The sequence below is a fragment of the Perca flavescens genome, chromosome 11 (assembly GCF_004354835.1).
Source record: "Perca flavescens isolate YP-PL-M2 chromosome 11, PFLA_1.0, whole genome shotgun sequence".
NCBI lineage: Eukaryota > Metazoa > Chordata > Actinopteri > Perciformes > Percidae > Perca > Perca flavescens.
Genome location: NC_041341.1, coordinates 17,588,544 through 17,606,183, shown reverse-complemented (window position 1 = coordinate 17,606,183; position 17,640 = coordinate 17,588,544). Strand labels below are relative to the sequence as shown.

The window sequence follows — 17,640 nt, the reverse complement described above, 5'->3', positions numbered from 1 at the left end:
GTCTAGAGTGTGAGGTATTGATTACGAGCTATGCATAAATGTAGAAGATGAACAGAACGGTGCAATTAAAACGAGCTGAAATTAAAAGTTAGTTAGGAAAAGAAAAAGAAAAAAGATATGGCTAGTAAAAAATCTGATTGGCTAGTAACTTTTAAAACCTCTAGCCATGTTGGCGGGTGGTCAAAAAAGTTAATTTAATGCACTGAAAACCAGTATGTATTATATGTATTGTAAATCAATTGGAACTCCTTAATTTGACATTTCTTTTTTTAATCTGTCTCTTGCGTGTCCTCCTACTTTTATGAAAAGGCAATACTAAATTTGCTAAGTATCCCTTTAAGTCTACCAATTGCAATTGTTTCACTCACTCTGTCACTATGCCATTGTTGGTCTAATGTTAGTTGTTTTGTGCTATAAATACATGTTCAATACATTTCTTTCATTGCCACGTCTCATGCAAACATGATGTATTCTAATGTAAATTGCTCATTATTGTTCAGGGAATTAAAGGAAGTCCTGGTGCCTACGGCGCAACAGGAGACAAAGGAAGGAAGGGAGTCAAAGGTACAACCACAAATTCAAACTCCAGACAGATGGAGATCTAGATGCCACTTATAAAGTGACTGTGATGAAAATATTTTAAGTGCTTGTACATTTTGATTACAGGTGACACAGGACCGCGCATCGACCTTCCAGGAACCACTGGATTGAGAGGAGAGCATGGTCTTCCTGGAGAGCCAGGTACAAACTGTAGCTCATTAGGCCCGTAACAATTATTACATAATTGTCTCATTGTCATTTTTTTACACAATCGCAGTTTCTTTGTTTAACCGCAGTGAATTGCTAACATTAGCTAAGGTCTTAAGGCATATGACTGGGAATTGGTGATTTTGTTTAGATATTCCAAACTGTAATTATATAAGTGGTTATTAGTCGGACTTTATCTTTTTTATTATTATTTCAATTAGTAGTATTTTGCACTTGACCCTATACACAGTTAGAAAAAAATGTTTTATCATAATAAAAAGGCCTTGTTTACTTCATGGGCTGTGTACCTGTGTTATTACATTATCACGTCACATGACAGTGAAAAAACCAAAAGATGTAAATTTGATTAAAAGAGACAATTATATTGTCAATCACAATTATTTCTGAGACAATTAATTGTACAACAGAATTTGGAATTGTTACAGCTCTATAGCTCATACAGCTTTTGTTACTTCTACTCTGGTGTTGATCGGCACCACTTATTATAATAATAAGATTTGAGATTTTGGGGCTGATATGAGATGTTTGATACCTCCTTTACAGGCCAGAAAGGATTGATTGGACAACCAGGGGACAGGGGAGCACCTGGTTTTGGTGGAATCGATGGAAGAAAGGGAGAGTCAGGTGATCCAGGAATATCAGGGTACCCAGGTAAGAGACTTGTGTTCACTTCTTTATTAAATGTAAAATACTGGACTGGATTGTAGCAGAATTACATCACAACGTGATGTTTGTTTTCTGCAGGCTCTGATGGGCAGAAGGGAACTCCTGGTAACCAAGGTCAGAAAGGCTTTCCTGGAACGCCTGGAAAAGATGGACATCCGGGTTTTCCTGGCTTCCCAGGAAACAAAGGTAACATGACCAGACCAGCGTCCTCTCTTTCTTTCTTTATAAACTACAAACTGTACTTGTTGTCCCCCATGTTCTTCCATCTGATCTATGCAAATGTATGCAGGGTTCCCCGGCCTGAAGGGTCTTTATGGATTACATGGACTGAAAGGAACAAAGGGTATCCCTGGAACACCAGGTATTCAACCAAATTTATAAAAACATTCTCTCTGTGCACGTTTCACGACTAGAATATACCAGAAAAATGAGTACTTTCATATAGATAACTTAGGCAAGCCAAGGCAGCTATATTTATATAGCATATTTTAGCAACAAGGCAATTCAAAGTGCTTTACATAGCATTTAAAAACAATTCAAACATTTGTTGAAGAGAATAGCTAAAATAGAATAAGACAGGTGTAACACCTATCCCATGTAGCTATATAGGCTCTAGTGTAGTAGTACTATGGGAAGGCGCCTGGCTTCTTTTCTTTGCTTTAGATGGCGCTATTACTGGTATTAACTGATACTTGTTAGCAATCTATGTTTCTCAATAAAATTTAAATAACTGGCGGTGTCTTCAATATGATTTAGTTAAAGGAATATGCCACCGTTTGTTGAAATAGGGCTTATCACGGTCTACCCTGGCTATAGATACGTGGGCCAACGCATTTTTTGTGCATGCATTGTTTTAGTCCGGTGCAACAGCAGCAGCGCCGCCACTAGTTAGCTTAGCGTAGTGAATGGAATTCTATGTTGCCGGTTAGCATGTTGGGAGTAAAAGTGAGCCAACAAAAGACAAAAAAACAACCTAATTACTTGCACTGAGACAAAAAATTCGTTGGCCCACCTATCTACAGCCAGGGTAGACCGTGATAAGCCCTATTTCAACAAATGGTGGCATATTCCTTTAAGTTTTGTGTTAACATTGTTTATTCTTTTAAATTGTAACTCAGAATGAAACCTCATGTAAAAAGTCTAAGATCCAACTCAATATCTAAAAGAAATTTTGCTAGGGCTACACAGGTATGAAATACAGGAATAAAAGTTATAGTGCAGTTTAAGAAATTAACAATTACTTTAATAAAGGCAGTATTAAAAAGCCTTCAGCCTTGATATAAAAGAACTGAGAGTTGCAGCGGACCAGCAGTTTTCTGGGAGTTTGTTCCATATATGTGGTACATAACTTATAACTTAAAGGCCCTTGAAACTTTTTTCTCAATCAACTTCTTACTGTGAATAATGAGCTCCAACATGAACATACAATTGTCTGTAAGTTACAAGAGTTTTTGTTATTTCTCATGAGAGATTTTTGTATTTGTTATTTCTTTGTGCTCTCTTTGGGGGCGGGGTTTGTTAGAAAAAGGTGACGTTACATACTTCTGTGGTCACTGTCAATCAAATCTGATTAAACTACATTCACACAGTCCTCATGTAGTAGCATGGGTTTTTGAATGTTAAACTCTTAAGAAAAAAAAAAAAAAAAACATTGTAAAGTCAATCGAGGTATATTTCTAAGTTCTTCACTACATCCAGTGTTTTTCTGTTATGTAAAGACCTCAGAAGTTAGACACCTGTTTCCTGTTTGTATTTTAATCAGGTCTGGATACCATTGGACCAGCTGGAGAATCAGGAATCAAAGGAGAGAAGGGAGAGAGTGGTGACCCCAACAGCCAACCAGGTGCTCCTGGCACAGCGGGTTTAAAAGGCTTCCAGGGACCTCTAGGTCAGCAATTACTCTTCTGCGTTAATAGGAGTCATCTGATAAACCGGATGAGCTCTCAATAAAAGAACCAATGATGCACAGCAACACATAATGTATGTTTTAATTGAGTTTAACCATCTTAAAACAATTCCATGTTTCACTTGTTCAGGTGACCATGGTCAACCTGGACCCCCAGGATTACGCGGCCCCGTCGGACCGAACGGGACCCCAGATAGACCAGGACCCAGTGGGGACCCTGGTTATAAAGGACCTAAAGGGTACCAAGGTGAGAAGATACAGTGGCATCAAAGAAAGGTATTGTTCAAAGAAACAGAGCCATATGGATTGAGATTTTGGGCATTGGCCATGGACACTATTTTCGTTTTTAAGTTTTTTTAGGGAACTGTATAGTGGATAAATTTTCATAAATTTGGACGCTCCATTAAAATAGCAGACAGTAAATGCAGTTCACTAGATAGTAAATAAGGAGTGATTTTGGACACAGATTTGTTTCTCCTAACTATCTATGTGTGTTTTCTGTCAAATAGGAGTTTGAATTGGTGGCTCAATAGCAATTCAATTTCATTCAGTTCTGCAATTTAATGATTTAAAACCAAGAATACATATTCATCAAATAATCATTTTACAACATGAAAAATTATGTTTTAAACATGAGTCTTAAAAAAGGTGGCCTGGAGGTAAGAGAAGCAGGCTTTGTAGCTGGAAAGTTGGCACTTGAATTCCTGGCCAGCAGGGAACATCTGGGTGGGAAGAAGCAGCAGTAACAGTTGATAGTAGTAATTGTGACAATGACAGTAGCTGTAGTACCATTAGCAGTAAGAATTGTATATTAATATAACTGACAGTGGCTGTAGAAATAATAGAAGAAAATACCAGTTTCAGCTTTAAGAAAGAAACTATGTATTTGAATATTTAGATTCTACGTAATTTACTAGATTTGTATTGAGGTTTAAAATGAAATGTTAATGTAATTAGAGAACTGACACAAGTGTCACTTTAGACTGGGTTTGGTTTTGACCTTATATACTAACTATATTTATTAACCCTAAATGATTTGTTTCTCAGGTTTCCCTGGAGCCAAAGGATTTCCTGGTCTGGATGCTCCCCCTGGAGAAAAAGGTGTACCAGGAGTACATGGGTTTCCTGGATTCCCTGGAAGGAAAGGATTTAAAGGAGATCAAGGTTCCTTTGGATACAGGGGGCCAAATGGGGTCTATGGAAAGAAAGGTAAGCATGAAGTATTGGATCTTTTCTAGGATAAGCCTTTAACAGTAGCTTTTGTTCAAATAAAAATGTTTGCAGTAGCAGATAAATTAAATTCCCCCTGTTGTGTCAGGTCATGGATAGTCTCGCTTTGCCAGACCTTCCTCCACCGCAGCGCTGCGGAGGAGGGTCTGGCTAGTCCACACTGAATTCCAGGATGGGAGAAAAACGTGTTCTGGTTTATCCATGGGTTTCTCGGCAACGTCATCACTGCTTGCGCACGCAACCGGGGGGCAGAAAAAAGACGTGTTTTGTGTAGCTAGCTAGCTAGCTAGTAGAGGCATAGCGTAAGTCAAAATGCCAAGGAGTTGTTGCGTAGTTAATTGTACAAACAGAGCCAGTGATGGGTGCCTGATGTTTAACATACCTAGGGGGAAGCATGCTTTTGCCAAAAACCGGCAAAGGTTATGGCTTCAAGCCATTAGAGGGTGTTGTGCCCATAGATATATATATATATAAAGCCTTAAGGCTTTATATTAGGGCTGTCAATCGATTAAAAAAAATTAACTAATTAATTGCACAATTTGCTGTAATTAATCGCAATTAATCGCTTTTTTAAATTGAGACTGAAGCTTATAATAATGGATATTTAAATGCTAAATCATTTAACTTTGCAAATATGAAGAAAAAAACAAACAAGGAAAGGTTCTGCTAAGTTCAGAATGTTTAATATCTTTCAGAACAACAGCAGCAACAATTTGGCTTATTTAGTCCTGCTGAAGGCTGCTGGAAACGGCTAGAAACTGTCTGACTTGAGAGCAGATTTTTGTCACCGCCCCTGGCTGCTGTCGCCTGCTCTCGTCTACTTTACAGGCGAGGCGCAGTTCATCTCCAACGAGTCTATGTTCAGTCGGCGGCAGGGCAGTCGGGACTCACCCGGAAATGGCGAGCGGAGTGAGGTGACGTGACTAGTCTCTCAAAATCTGATAAAAATCTTCTAAACTGACCTTTGTTGAGCTGAAATGAAGACAGATTCAGCAACTGCACGGCCTATTTCTCGCTTAAAATGTTTTCAGAAACATGTTTCAGTGAACTATCTTAGTACAATATGAGATCGTATTCTGAACGGCCGCCATGACAGTCTGGCTCTCAATATCCGGAGAAAACACGCGTTCGTCCAATCAGCTGCCGGTTTTCATTACTTGGGCAACAATACAGAGTAGCGCCGCCTGGTGTTATGGAGACGTATTACGTTTCTCAACCGCCACATGAAGTAAACAAACACAGCTGCGTTAATTTCGTTAATTTTCTTTAACGAGTTAAATATTAAAAAATTAACGCGTTCATTTTGACAGCCCTACTTTATATATATATCTATGGTTGTGCCAAGCCAGAGACAATTTAAGGACTTTGGCCAAGCACTTAAACAAATGCTCAATGTCATTTGTTTTATCAGTGTACAGTACAATATTTTGAATTATTATTTTTCTTGTGTCTTGTTCTTCTTGTGTCTCACTTTTTCTTGTTGTTTTAACGCTAGCTAACGTTAGCTTGAGCGTTGATAACTGATGCTACGTCATGAAGCTAGCTACGTCATGAAGCTAGCTTCGTCGCGTTGCGAATATTAGCCTGTTAGCTGTTTCGGATGCTAACGTTAGCATAGCTAGTCCATTGACATATATAGAGCGAGTCTAGTCTTTTAACGTTACTTACCGTTAGGCTGGTTTAGTAGGTCTCCGCTGTCGCAAAACCTCAACTGTGCGCATGCGTCAGTGGAACCAGAATATAGGCTTACATGTTTCCCGTCTTGACTGTTAAAAAGCAGATTATTGGCTTTCCAGCGGGAGGGGCGGGACATGTGCATACAACCGCCATCTTTGCCGTTACGGGTTTTCCTTATATAGTTGTATTGAAGATTGAGGAAGTGGCATGTCTCTTCTAAATAGTCTCTGGTGGGGGGCGGCTCAAGATGGCGGAGAGAGCAGACGCACTGTGAATGGCTCAGAGTAGCAAAGCCTTGAATATCAACAGAATGAAATTTTAACTCAACAACACCCTGAATTATCAGATGTAAAAGTGTAGGGAACTTAATATAATATTTCAGAAGCGTGTAAGTGACCCCGGAGCACCTCCTGGAATACGATATATTGCAAACCATAACATGGCTAACACAAAAGCTAATGCTAAATCGAAGGCTCTCCAAGAACACGACTATGGCGGTCCTGAAAGGATGGAAACTAACACCAGAGGTACTAAAAACATCTTAGCATCTCCTTCTAAACCACCAGCACCGCTGAAAAAGTCAAAACCAGACGACGTCGTGACTGCTGAAGCCCATGCTGACAACGCCTCTTACTCTGTGATCCTGGCTGCTGTCAGCACTCTTCAAAGCATGATGCAGGACTTCAAAGCGGAGCTAAAGCAGAACACGCTGACCCTAACCAACATCGTGAAAGCTGTGGAGTTTAACTCTGCCGAGATCAAAGATTGTAAAGAACAGTGCCAAAAGTTGCACGTTGAGGTGAAACAACTGAAAGAGGAGAACACAGTTCTGGAAAAAAGAGCTGTAGAGTTGGAGCGTTATAAAAGAAGGTGGAACCTGCGAGTAAATGGCTTACAGGAAGGAAAAGACGAAAACACACGACAAATCATCTCTGATATCATCGGAAAGATTGTGCCACACTGCAAGGAGAAGATGGATTTCATCCTGGATTCGGTACACCGACTGGGGCCGAGTAACACCAGCCGCCCTCGTCAGATCATCATGCAGTTCACAGGACGCCACTTCAGGGACGAACTCTGGCGGATCACCAAACTTCACCCGTCTGCAAAGATCTCAACATCCGTTTCGCAGAAGACCTCACCAAGGAAGACAGGGAGGCGCGGAGGGCTGTATGGCGAAAATTGAACAAGCAAGGAAAAGCAGGACTAAAGGCAGTGTTCCGGGGCCCTCATGCTTTCATTAATAGACAAAAAGTCTCACCATAACTATCCAGGGCTTTTGAATCCGAAAACAAGTGAGTTTGAATGAAAACGTATTCTCAGGGTTTTGCTACTATTATCTACTCTTAATAGGAAACCTTTACTGCTGTCTTAAGTAAGTTCAGTAATCCGTTGTTGTTGATTGTTTATTCATATTTTTGTTTGTTTTGTTCCATGTTCAGTCTAAAGAGTAACATTCCTCTAATTTCTGTTAATGCAAGGGGTTTAAGAGACATGACCAAAAGAAAAAGTATTTTTTTATTTTGTAAAGGGAAGAAGTCAAATATAATTTTTTGCAGGAAACACATTCCAAGATTGATGATGTTATATTTTGGTCCAAACAATGGGGAGATGAAGCTTACTTTAGCCACGGTACTTCAAGGTCAGCAGGTGTTGCCATCCTCCTAAATAACTTCAAAGGTCATATTGTTTCCCACATGGCAGATGAATTTGGTCACTGGCTGATTCTTATTGTAAACATAGATGGTCTGAAATTCATCTTAGTCAACATTTATGGATATAATATTAGAAGAGAAAATCGAAACCTACTTGAACAAATTAGTTTACATTTAGACAATCTCAAATTAACACACTCAACTGATAACATTATCATTGGTGGCGACCTAAACCTAGTTCATGATGATTTTTTTGATAAGTACCCTTGCAGATATGCTGCAAGTCACCCGAATACAATATTCACGAGCTTTTGCGATAAACAGAATTTGATTGATACTTGGAGACACTTAAATCCAGAAATATCTAAATACTCCTGGTTTAGCTCAAACCACAATTATAAATCCAGAATCGATCACTGGTTGATTGCAAATCATTTGCTAGCTTATGATATTAGCTCTGATATTTCTGCTGCTCCACTAACAGATCATAGTGTTATTCTACTACAGATCAAACCCAATGGCAACAACATCCACTCACACACATATTGGAAGTTTAACTCCAGCCTGCTCAAAAATAATAACTACTGCCAAAAAATCAAATTATTAATTAAAGAATTCTGAGGAGCTAACAACTGCTACCAAAAAGTGGGAATTCATAAAATATAAAATACGCCAATTTACCATCTCATTCGGTAAAATAATTAAAAAAGATAGTGAAAAACAAGAAGTAGACATTATTAATCAGTTAAATATGTACTGCAATAAACCAAACCCATCTGAAGACGATAGACAAATGATTTTAAACCTACAACCTAAACTAGATGAAATCTACAGTCATAAGGCCCAAGGGGAGTTCATTAGATCCAGAGCTAAGTGGATAGAGGAGGGGGAAAAAAATTCAGCGTATTTCTGTGGTCTTGAAAAAAGAAGACAGGAAAAAAATAGCATCAGTTCTCTGATAGTTGATAATAATGAAGTCACAGATGAAAAATTGATCTCTTCAGAAATCTGGAAATTCTATAGCCAGCTCTACAGCTCCAAATTCTCTAGCGTGAACTGTCAGAATTTTTTTCAGGACATAGCAAAACATATCCCAAAAATAGAGGATGGCCTCAAACAAACATGTGACAGTCAAATAACAATTACAGAACTTGATGCAGTAATTGGTCGTCTTTCTCTTAACAAAGCCCCTGGATCCGATGGTCTCACAGGTGACTTTTACAGACAGTTTTGGATGGATTTAAGAGACCTGCTGCTACAAGTCTTTACCGAAATATTTGAAACATGTGTGCTTCCACCAACAATGAGACATGGAGTTATCATCTCAATTCCAAAACCCGGGAAAGACCCCAGAATTATAGATAACAGAAGACCCATTACACTCAGAAATTCAGACTACAAACTCCTAACTTACATCTTTGCTTCTCGTCTTCAAACAGGGATTTCAAATATTATTGCAGATACACAGTCAGGGTTCTTAAAAGGTAGGTCAATCCACAACAATATAAGATTGGTAATGGACATCATTGAGTACAGAAACCAAATAGAGGATGATGGTTTCCTTCTTTTTTTAGACTTCTATAAAGCATTCGACTCCGTGGAGCATCCGTTTATTCTTTCGGCGCTCGAACACTTTGGATTTGGAATCAAATTTAGGAAATGGGTTGGTGGATTATATCGAGATATTAGTAGCTGTGTCCTATTACCTAGTGGTACCACCCCAAGCTTCAAGATTAATGTGGGTATTCCTCAAGGTTGCCCCATCTCACCATACCTGTTCATCTTAGCTACAGAAATGCTAGCAATCTATATCAAAAACTGTAATGATATTAAAAAACTTAATGTACTTGGCACAGACATAATAATTAGCCAACTAGCGGATGACACAACAATATTCTTAAAAGATAAATACCAAATATCAACAACTATTGCCAAAATTGAAAAATTCTCCAAAGCCTCAGGTCTAACATTAAACTTAAAAAAGTGTGAATTGCTGGCTGTACACGACACTTCACTGAAAACCATCTGTAATATCCCTATTAAATCAGAAATCAAATACCTGGGGATTTACCTCTCCAAGGACCAAAAACAAAGCCAACTTCTGAATGTAGAAAATAAAATTAAAGAATGCAAATCAAGACTAACTATATGGCTACAGAGGGACCTATCAATACTAGGTCGAATTTACCTAACTAAGATGGAGTGTTTATCAAGATGTACTTATCCAGCCTACTCCAATGCCATTCCAAACAATTTGATTAAATCTATCAACCAAATCAACCTAAACTTCATCTGGAGAAACAGACCACATTATATGAAGAAAAGCAATATGGTTAAAGACATAAAGGATGGAGGACTAAAAGTTATTGACTTTGACTGCCTTAATGGAACCTTAAAAATAAATTGGTTAAAATCTTGGATCAAACACAGCAACTCCTTTTGGTATTGTATTCCAAAGACCTTATTCAAGAAAATCGGAGGATTAGAATTTCTTCTCAGAGCGGACTTTAATGTTAATAAACTACCTATTTCATTGTCAGAGTTTCACAAACAAATACTCTTGTATTGGAAAATGTTATACGTACATAACTTCTCACCCCACACATCTGTACTCTGGAACAATAGATATATTTTGCACCGCAACAAATCTCTATTCTTTGAGGATTGGTATGGGAGAAGCATATGGTCCATGGTCGACTTAATGGATACCAACGGACAATTTTTAAATTATGAACAGTTTTGCATCAAACATAATTTCAAAGCCTTAAAATCAGACTTTACTAAATTACATAAAGCACTACCCCAAGGATTTGTCTTTCTAACAAGAAATATTTTGGCATACTATCCGATACAACCACAATTGGCCCCACTATCAATTCAAGGGTTCTCTATTCTGGATAAAAAATGCACTAACCACTTTATTAGAAATTGTTTTATTGATTATCTTTACCCTAAAATGCATAATAAAAATAATATACTACAAAAATGTGATAAAGTTTCAATCACTAAACTAAGAACAATGTATCTAACACTCCCTATTTCTCCTAAAGTGAAAGAAACACATTTCAAAGTAATGAACAACATTTACCCCTGTAAAGAATTACTGAGACTTCGCTTTGGTATAGATGATAATAAATGTACATTCTGTGAAAATGATGTTGAAACTACGGACCATATGTTTTTCTCATGTAATGTGATACAGAAATTTTGGTGTGATATACATACATGGGTTAAGCAACAGATGTCTTCATTCCCAACCTCTTTCTCCTGTGACGATATAACATTTGGATTGATATTGCAAAGCAAGGGTGTTGAGCTCTGTACTAATACAATTGTATGTCTAGCTAAATTCTTTATTCACAAATGTAGAATTATGAAATCCTCTCCCAAATTTGTTGTTTTTTTAAATGAATTTAAAATGTACTTGAAATCCTTAAAAACTCTGAAAAGTCCTAAAGCAAAAAACATATATGATACCCTAAAACACTTCCCAGCTGAACAATGACATTTTCTTTTTTTTTTCCTCTTTGAATGTCTCTTCTCCTTTAATAACCATCCTTACTTTTGTTACTAAGACTACATGTATATTTCCTGTTTGTATTAAGTGCTGCTCCATCTGGCTATATTTTTCTTGTATCCCACTTTGTTATATCAAGTTTTATGCAGCCATGTTTGTTTGTAAATCTTAATATTTCAATAAAAAAAAAAAAAAAAAAAAAAAAGTCTCTGGTGATATCTACCTGTCCGGGCTGTGGTACTCGAGTCCGGTTGTTTTACTAACGTAGAGCAACAGTGTTAGCCTAGCCTACTAGGTAAATATTACGACTGCCTTTGGAGTTTACTATATCGATATAGTAAACTCCGAAAGCAGTCGTCTGCGTCCACGTTGCCAACATAAGACCTGTGGCGTTAGTGCTCATTTTGTACATAACTTTATTGAATGAAATATTAAGCTTCGCTCCTCTGAGATGGGTGGGTTTTTGTTACGTTACATACAAAGCTAACTGGCTATAGTTAGCCTACATGAGCTAACGTTGCCGAGACAGTGGCAGTAGAGCTTTGGCGAGCTAACCAAGACAATGTTATGGCCCTCTCGCCCACAATCAACCTCTGCTGCGAAAAACAATCAACCTGCAGTGATGTTTTGAAACTAACATTTCGTACATTTCCCCAGAAATCCTGGCCATTATTTTAAGGCATAAACCAACCATAAGGGTACACTCAGGAGTAACCCTGCTGCTAACACGGGCTATTACATTAGCCTAAAATAATAATTATAGCCATACATATATATCACAGTAACACTGCAAAATTAAAGACCTACAAACAGATCCAACTAAAATCATGTTTTGAGTCAGCAGTTATATACAAACAATAAGGAAAGCTTAAAGGAATACGCCACCGGAATGCATGTCGAAATTCTAGCAGCGATGTTTCCCCATTGGAATGAATGGCAAACAGAGCTATAGCTAGCTTCTCATAACGAGAGCTCTCCAGCTCACAAAAAATGATTAAATTGTAATCGATCAAAAACGTTAGCTTTGTAAGACCATAGAGTATGTGTTATATAAATACCATGACGAAATTCGAAGTGTAAATATATGCAATGTATGTCGAAAGTCTAGCCGCAAGGTTTCCCCATTGGAATGAATGGCAAACAGAGCTATAGCTAGCTTCTCATAACGAGAGCTCTCCAGCTCACAAAAAATGATTAAATTGTAATCGATCAAAAACGTTAGCTTTGTAAGACCATAGAGTATGTGTTATATAAATACCATGACGAAATTCGAAGTGTAAATATATGCAATGTATGTCGAAAGTCTAGCCGCAAGGTTTCCCCATTGGAATGAATGGCAAACAGAGCTATAGCTAGCTTCTCATAACGAGAGCTCTCCAGCTCACAAAAAATGATTAAATTGTAATCGGTCAAAAACGTTAGCTTTGTAAGACCATAGAGTATGTGTTATATAAATGCCATGACAAAATGAAGGGACTAAGACAATGTGCACTGAGACAAAAATGCGTTTGCATTATCGGACCAGCTCACCAATCTGTCTTTCTGCCCCTGGTATGCGCCTTATATATATATATATATATATGTCAATGGTATGCGCACGCACCCTGTAATGTTTGTAAACAGGAAACCCGTCTATTGGCATTTCTTTAAACCAATCACAATCGTCTGGGGCGGTGCTAAGTAGCGCACGGAGCAACGGTGCCGCTGCAAAATAGCCTCGGGAAGGAACTTGTTTTGGTGGTTCAAAAGTAGTTTTAGTCGTGCGACAGAAAACTCAGATTGGACAGATAGTCTAGCTAGCTGTCTGGATTTCACCTGCAGAGATCTGAGGAGCAGCTAACCATAGTCCTCATAAATCCACCGGAGTTTAGAATGCCAACACAAAGAAAGCGGAAGGTGACGCACATCCGGCCAAAAATGACACACAGCGGATTTTGATTTTGATGATGTATAGTTGAAACAAATAATCAATAAAAAAAATACATTGTAATATAGTCTCTTGTGACACATTATCTGTCAAATTCTTTTAAGATACTTTGGCAAAAATGTATCACTTATTGCTGCCGACATTTAAAAATGGGAACTGCACTAGTTACTGGCAGTTCAGTTGACTTAACTTTATTGCCATGACAACATTCATTGGATCTTGCCTCATAGTGCAGGACAACATCCAATACAGCATACAGAACCATCATGTCAATAAGACACGTTAAAATTCACAAAATATCTAAAATATGATGAGCTAAAGTATACCTTAACAATTTTACAATTCAAGAGTGAAATAACCTAAACATGTTAGAATCAATGCTTAAAATGCCACAAATTATTGCAAAGAAAGCCATACGTTAAAAGGAAGAGCCAAAGATGGCACACATGTACAGTATATTGCTGTTTCTCTGTTATAAGGCCAGAAAAGATAATTGTATCATATTGTGAGATTTCCACTTCTACTGATTTCTGCCACTGTAAAGTAAGTGTTTGCTGGCATTCAACTGATAATTATGTTTAGGTCTGTAGTGTCGTATTAATGCACGTGTCTGCAGGTTGATAATATGATCACAAGCTACGGTCTGTGTACAGTTCTTAAGACGCTTTTCTTCTGACAGGAATGAAAGGAGACCAAGGAGTGATGGGAGTTCCTGGTGTTACTGGTGTGAAGGGAGAAAGAGGGCCATCAGGTCCAAAAGGAAACACTGGACCAACAGGTAAATGATTCACTAGTTACCAGATATGTGCTTTTGTGTTTGTTTGTTTTCTGTCTTGGTCATTACATTATCCTTCTGTGCTTCAGGCATTCATGGGATCCCAGGAGACCAGGGTCCTCTTCCAATTCCCATCAGAATTCCAGGAGAGAGAGGCCCTCCAGGTCCGCATGGTATCCAAGGACCAAAAGGGGTCAAAGGGGAAACAGGGCCACAGGGCCCCCCTGGGGATACAGGTTAGTTATTCTAATAAAACATTTGTTGTTGGAGTGCCTTTTTAGCTGAGTGGCTACAGCGAATGCTATATTCCGGGTTTGATTCCGGCCTTGGGGCTCTTGTTGCATGTCATACCCATCTCTCTATCTTTCTCTCTCTTTCCCCCATTTCTTTACTGTCTTCTGTCAAAAAAGGGTGAAAATGCTAAAAAATAAATAAAATAAAAATACAAACATTTTGTTGTTGAGCCTCACTAAGTGAAAAGTCCAGCTCACCAACATACATTTTTTTTCTGTACAGGGTTCATGGGACCCATTGGGCAGAAGGGCATGCCGGGGATTGGTGGTAGATCAGGAACGCCTGGATTCCGTGGAGAGCTTGGACAAATGGGTCACCCCGGTCTGCAAGGCATGGAAGGTGCGTTTCACACAGTGGGGCAGGTTAGGATTAGGGTTAATAAACCTGGATTAAAGGATTTAAAGTAGGTGGAGATTTAAGCAGGGAACCAGTTACCAAGAGGCTTTTTATTGTTATTTTTTGTGAAAGCCGGTTTAGTAAATGAATAAGAACTAATAATTACTATGTAATTGTCTTAGCAGAGATGTTTGACAGGGTTTGAGGGAAACCATGAACGCATTAGGCCTCATGCAGGAATCCTATTTACAGATATATAAGTCTACAGTGATGTATGACTTGGTTGCATGATGCATATTCCAACCATTATACACAGTAAGATCAAGTGTGCACAGTATTGGTATGTATGAATGCATTATGCAATCGATAATTAGTCCATTCCTCATTCCTCAATAGGTCACCGTGGAAACCCTGGTATCCGCGGGTTACCTGGTATGCCGGGCCGCAGCGTCAGCGTGGGTTACTTGCTGGTGAAACACAGTCAATCAGAGCAGACGCCCATGTGTCCTGTGGGCATGTCGAAACTGTGGGACGGCTACAGTCTGCTGTACTTTGAGGGCCAGGAAAAGGCCCACAACCAGGATCTTGGTAAGTCAGTGTGAAGTTTTTAAATTGTTTTACAGTATGTTGTTGTTCTTGGTGACTAACCAATCTGAAAGCTGTGTAGGGTACAAATATGATTTTGTTACGGGGATTTTCACTAGAATGGTCATCAGTGCATTGTCTAGACATATGCCAGTGTGAGTTTGTTACAGTACAGTCCTGTCAGATCAGACATTGTGATCCAGTGAACCAGAAGACATTCCACAGAGCAAGCAGGCTCATCAGATCTCACTGCTGGCACAGTTACATTTGGGGCCATTTAGACCAGCCGGTGTCCTCACTTTTAAATCAGTGCAACCAGATTTTGTCTCTAAATGAATTAACTATGCATAAGAGGCAGAACGCCGATGGAAAATAAAAAATCACTTTTGAAGATCTGCTCTAAATTTGACAGTTTGTCTGCTAAATGTGATAAATTCTAAAACCAGAAAAGGAATTTGTCAAAAGTTCAACTCCAATCTTATCTCAGTGCTGTTTTTACAAGAGTTGATACAGTAAGACCACAAAGACCAGTGGTGAAAGAAGTGCAGTACTTGAGTAAATGTTAGTTCCACCATTGATAAACACTGGGAAACTATTGGACTTTCGAATAAAAACTCCAATACAGAAACTACTTTTTCACACCACACATGGCTGGACACATTTCCAGATGATGAAATACTTTCTCTAATTTTGGAACTATGTAACTTTAAGAAATAACACATCATTCCTATTACAAATTAAAAGTTGACTACATCTAGATCTCGGACTATAATCAATTTTTGAGTCTTTTTCTTTTTTCTCATACTTTTAATGTTTTAAATATGTAATTGTGTCACTCTTATTTAATGTAATTTAAATTGAGTTTGTGTATGAAAACGTGTGCCGTTTTGCAAAGTATATTTAGGTTGTTTGTCCTTTTCAGGTTTGGCTGGCTCCTGCCTCCCACGGTTCAACAGCATGCCCTTCCTGTATTGCAATCCTGGAGACATTTGTTACTATGCCAGCAGAAATGATAAGTCCTACTGGCTGTCGACGACTGCTCCTCTTCCCATGATGCCTGTAGAAGAGGGAGAGATCAAACCGTATATCAGCCGCTGCTCAGTATGCGAAGCTCCATCAGTTGCCATCGCAATCCACAGCCAGGACATCACCATCCCACAGTGTCCTGCGGGCTGGCGCAGCCTGTGGATCGGCTACTCCTTCCTCATGGTGAGATCTGGTCTTCCTACGAACGTGTATATATGGCTTGTTCCAAAAAGTGAAGAAAAGGTAGCACATCTGATCACTTTTTGGAACATGCCTATTGGATTTTGGGTTTAGATCTCAAGAATCTCCATTCTTGAAGCGCAACCTCCTTTTTCAACTCAGTGTATAAATAGCTATTTGCAAGCTACCAAACCAAAAGACAATGGTCAATAAGATTTATCAACCATTGTTTACTAATCATGAGTATTACTAGTCAGCTTGTGAAAACAGTTGTATAATGTATTCTGTGGCTCTGGAGGAACTTTGGGAAATTTGAAAGAATCTTAAAGGAACACGCCGACTTATTGGGAATTTAGCTTATTCACCGTAACGCCCAGACTTAGACAAGTCGATACATACCCTTCTCATCTCAGTGCGTGCTGTAAGGCTGTCTGACGCCGCCAGCGGAAGAATATAGTACTTGGGCGGAATGATTTGCTTTGCAACAAACTGTCTGAGAATATAGTTCCCGGTTTGTTTACGGTTAGAAGGCGTTATTTTGTCACTTTTGTCACAATTCGGGGCAGTAGGATTACTGGAACCATTCACCTGCATGTTCTGTGCTGGCCTGATGCTGCTGGCGGCGTCAGACAGCCTTACAGCACGCACTGAGATGAGAAGGGTATGTATCGACTTGTCTAACTCTGGGGGTTACGGTGAATAAGCTAAATTCCCAATAAGTCGGCGTGTTCCTTTTAAATGGGAGACTATAGATTTATAACAAAATGCCTGCGATACAAACTGGGAATGTGGCCACTGAGGGATGTGAGTGTTTACCAGACAGGGAAGGTCTCATGAAATGGCACTGTCTTGCTGTGCTGTGGGAAGTGTGCAATGCAGCGTTTTTCAAACTTGACCCATGCTAGTGACTAAAAGTCACAATATCTCTGCCTCTTTGATTTAGACCAACGTTTTTTTTTCCATCTTGCTTTTCCTCGTCCCTCAACTTTATGGAAGTACAATACTAACTTGTTGAAGACCCATTCAGGCCTCCTTTTCTCATAACAACATTGCCTCTTGTTACAAAGAGGTCGCCACTTTTACCCTACCCTCTATTGT

The 17,640-nt window shown here is 38.9% G+C and overlaps 1 protein-coding gene across 3 annotated transcripts in view; it reads left to right on the top strand.

Moving 5' to 3' along the window:
- Nucleotides 1–17,640, top strand: part of col4a2 (collagen, type IV, alpha 2) — an 83,215-nt gene that overhangs the window by 63,613 nt on the left and 1,962 nt on the right. For all 3 annotated transcript variants that reach the window (XM_028590682.1, XM_028590684.1, XM_028590683.1), the window contains 13 exons: nucleotides 501–564; nucleotides 667–741; nucleotides 1,312–1,419; nucleotides 1,513–1,620; nucleotides 1,724–1,795; nucleotides 3,197–3,322; nucleotides 3,471–3,587; nucleotides 4,388–4,549; nucleotides 14,026–14,124; nucleotides 14,211–14,357; nucleotides 14,638–14,754; nucleotides 15,148–15,339; nucleotides 16,259–16,545. In XM_028590682.1, the coding sequence (XP_028446483.1) occupies nucleotides 501–564; nucleotides 667–741; nucleotides 1,312–1,419; nucleotides 1,513–1,620; nucleotides 1,724–1,795; nucleotides 3,197–3,322; nucleotides 3,471–3,587; nucleotides 4,388–4,549; nucleotides 14,026–14,124; nucleotides 14,211–14,357; nucleotides 14,638–14,754; nucleotides 15,148–15,339; nucleotides 16,259–16,545 (1,674 nt within the window). The remainder of the gene's footprint in view (nucleotides 1–500; nucleotides 565–666; nucleotides 742–1,311; nucleotides 1,420–1,512; nucleotides 1,621–1,723; nucleotides 1,796–3,196; nucleotides 3,323–3,470; nucleotides 3,588–4,387; nucleotides 4,550–14,025; nucleotides 14,125–14,210; nucleotides 14,358–14,637; nucleotides 14,755–15,147; nucleotides 15,340–16,258; nucleotides 16,546–17,640) is intronic.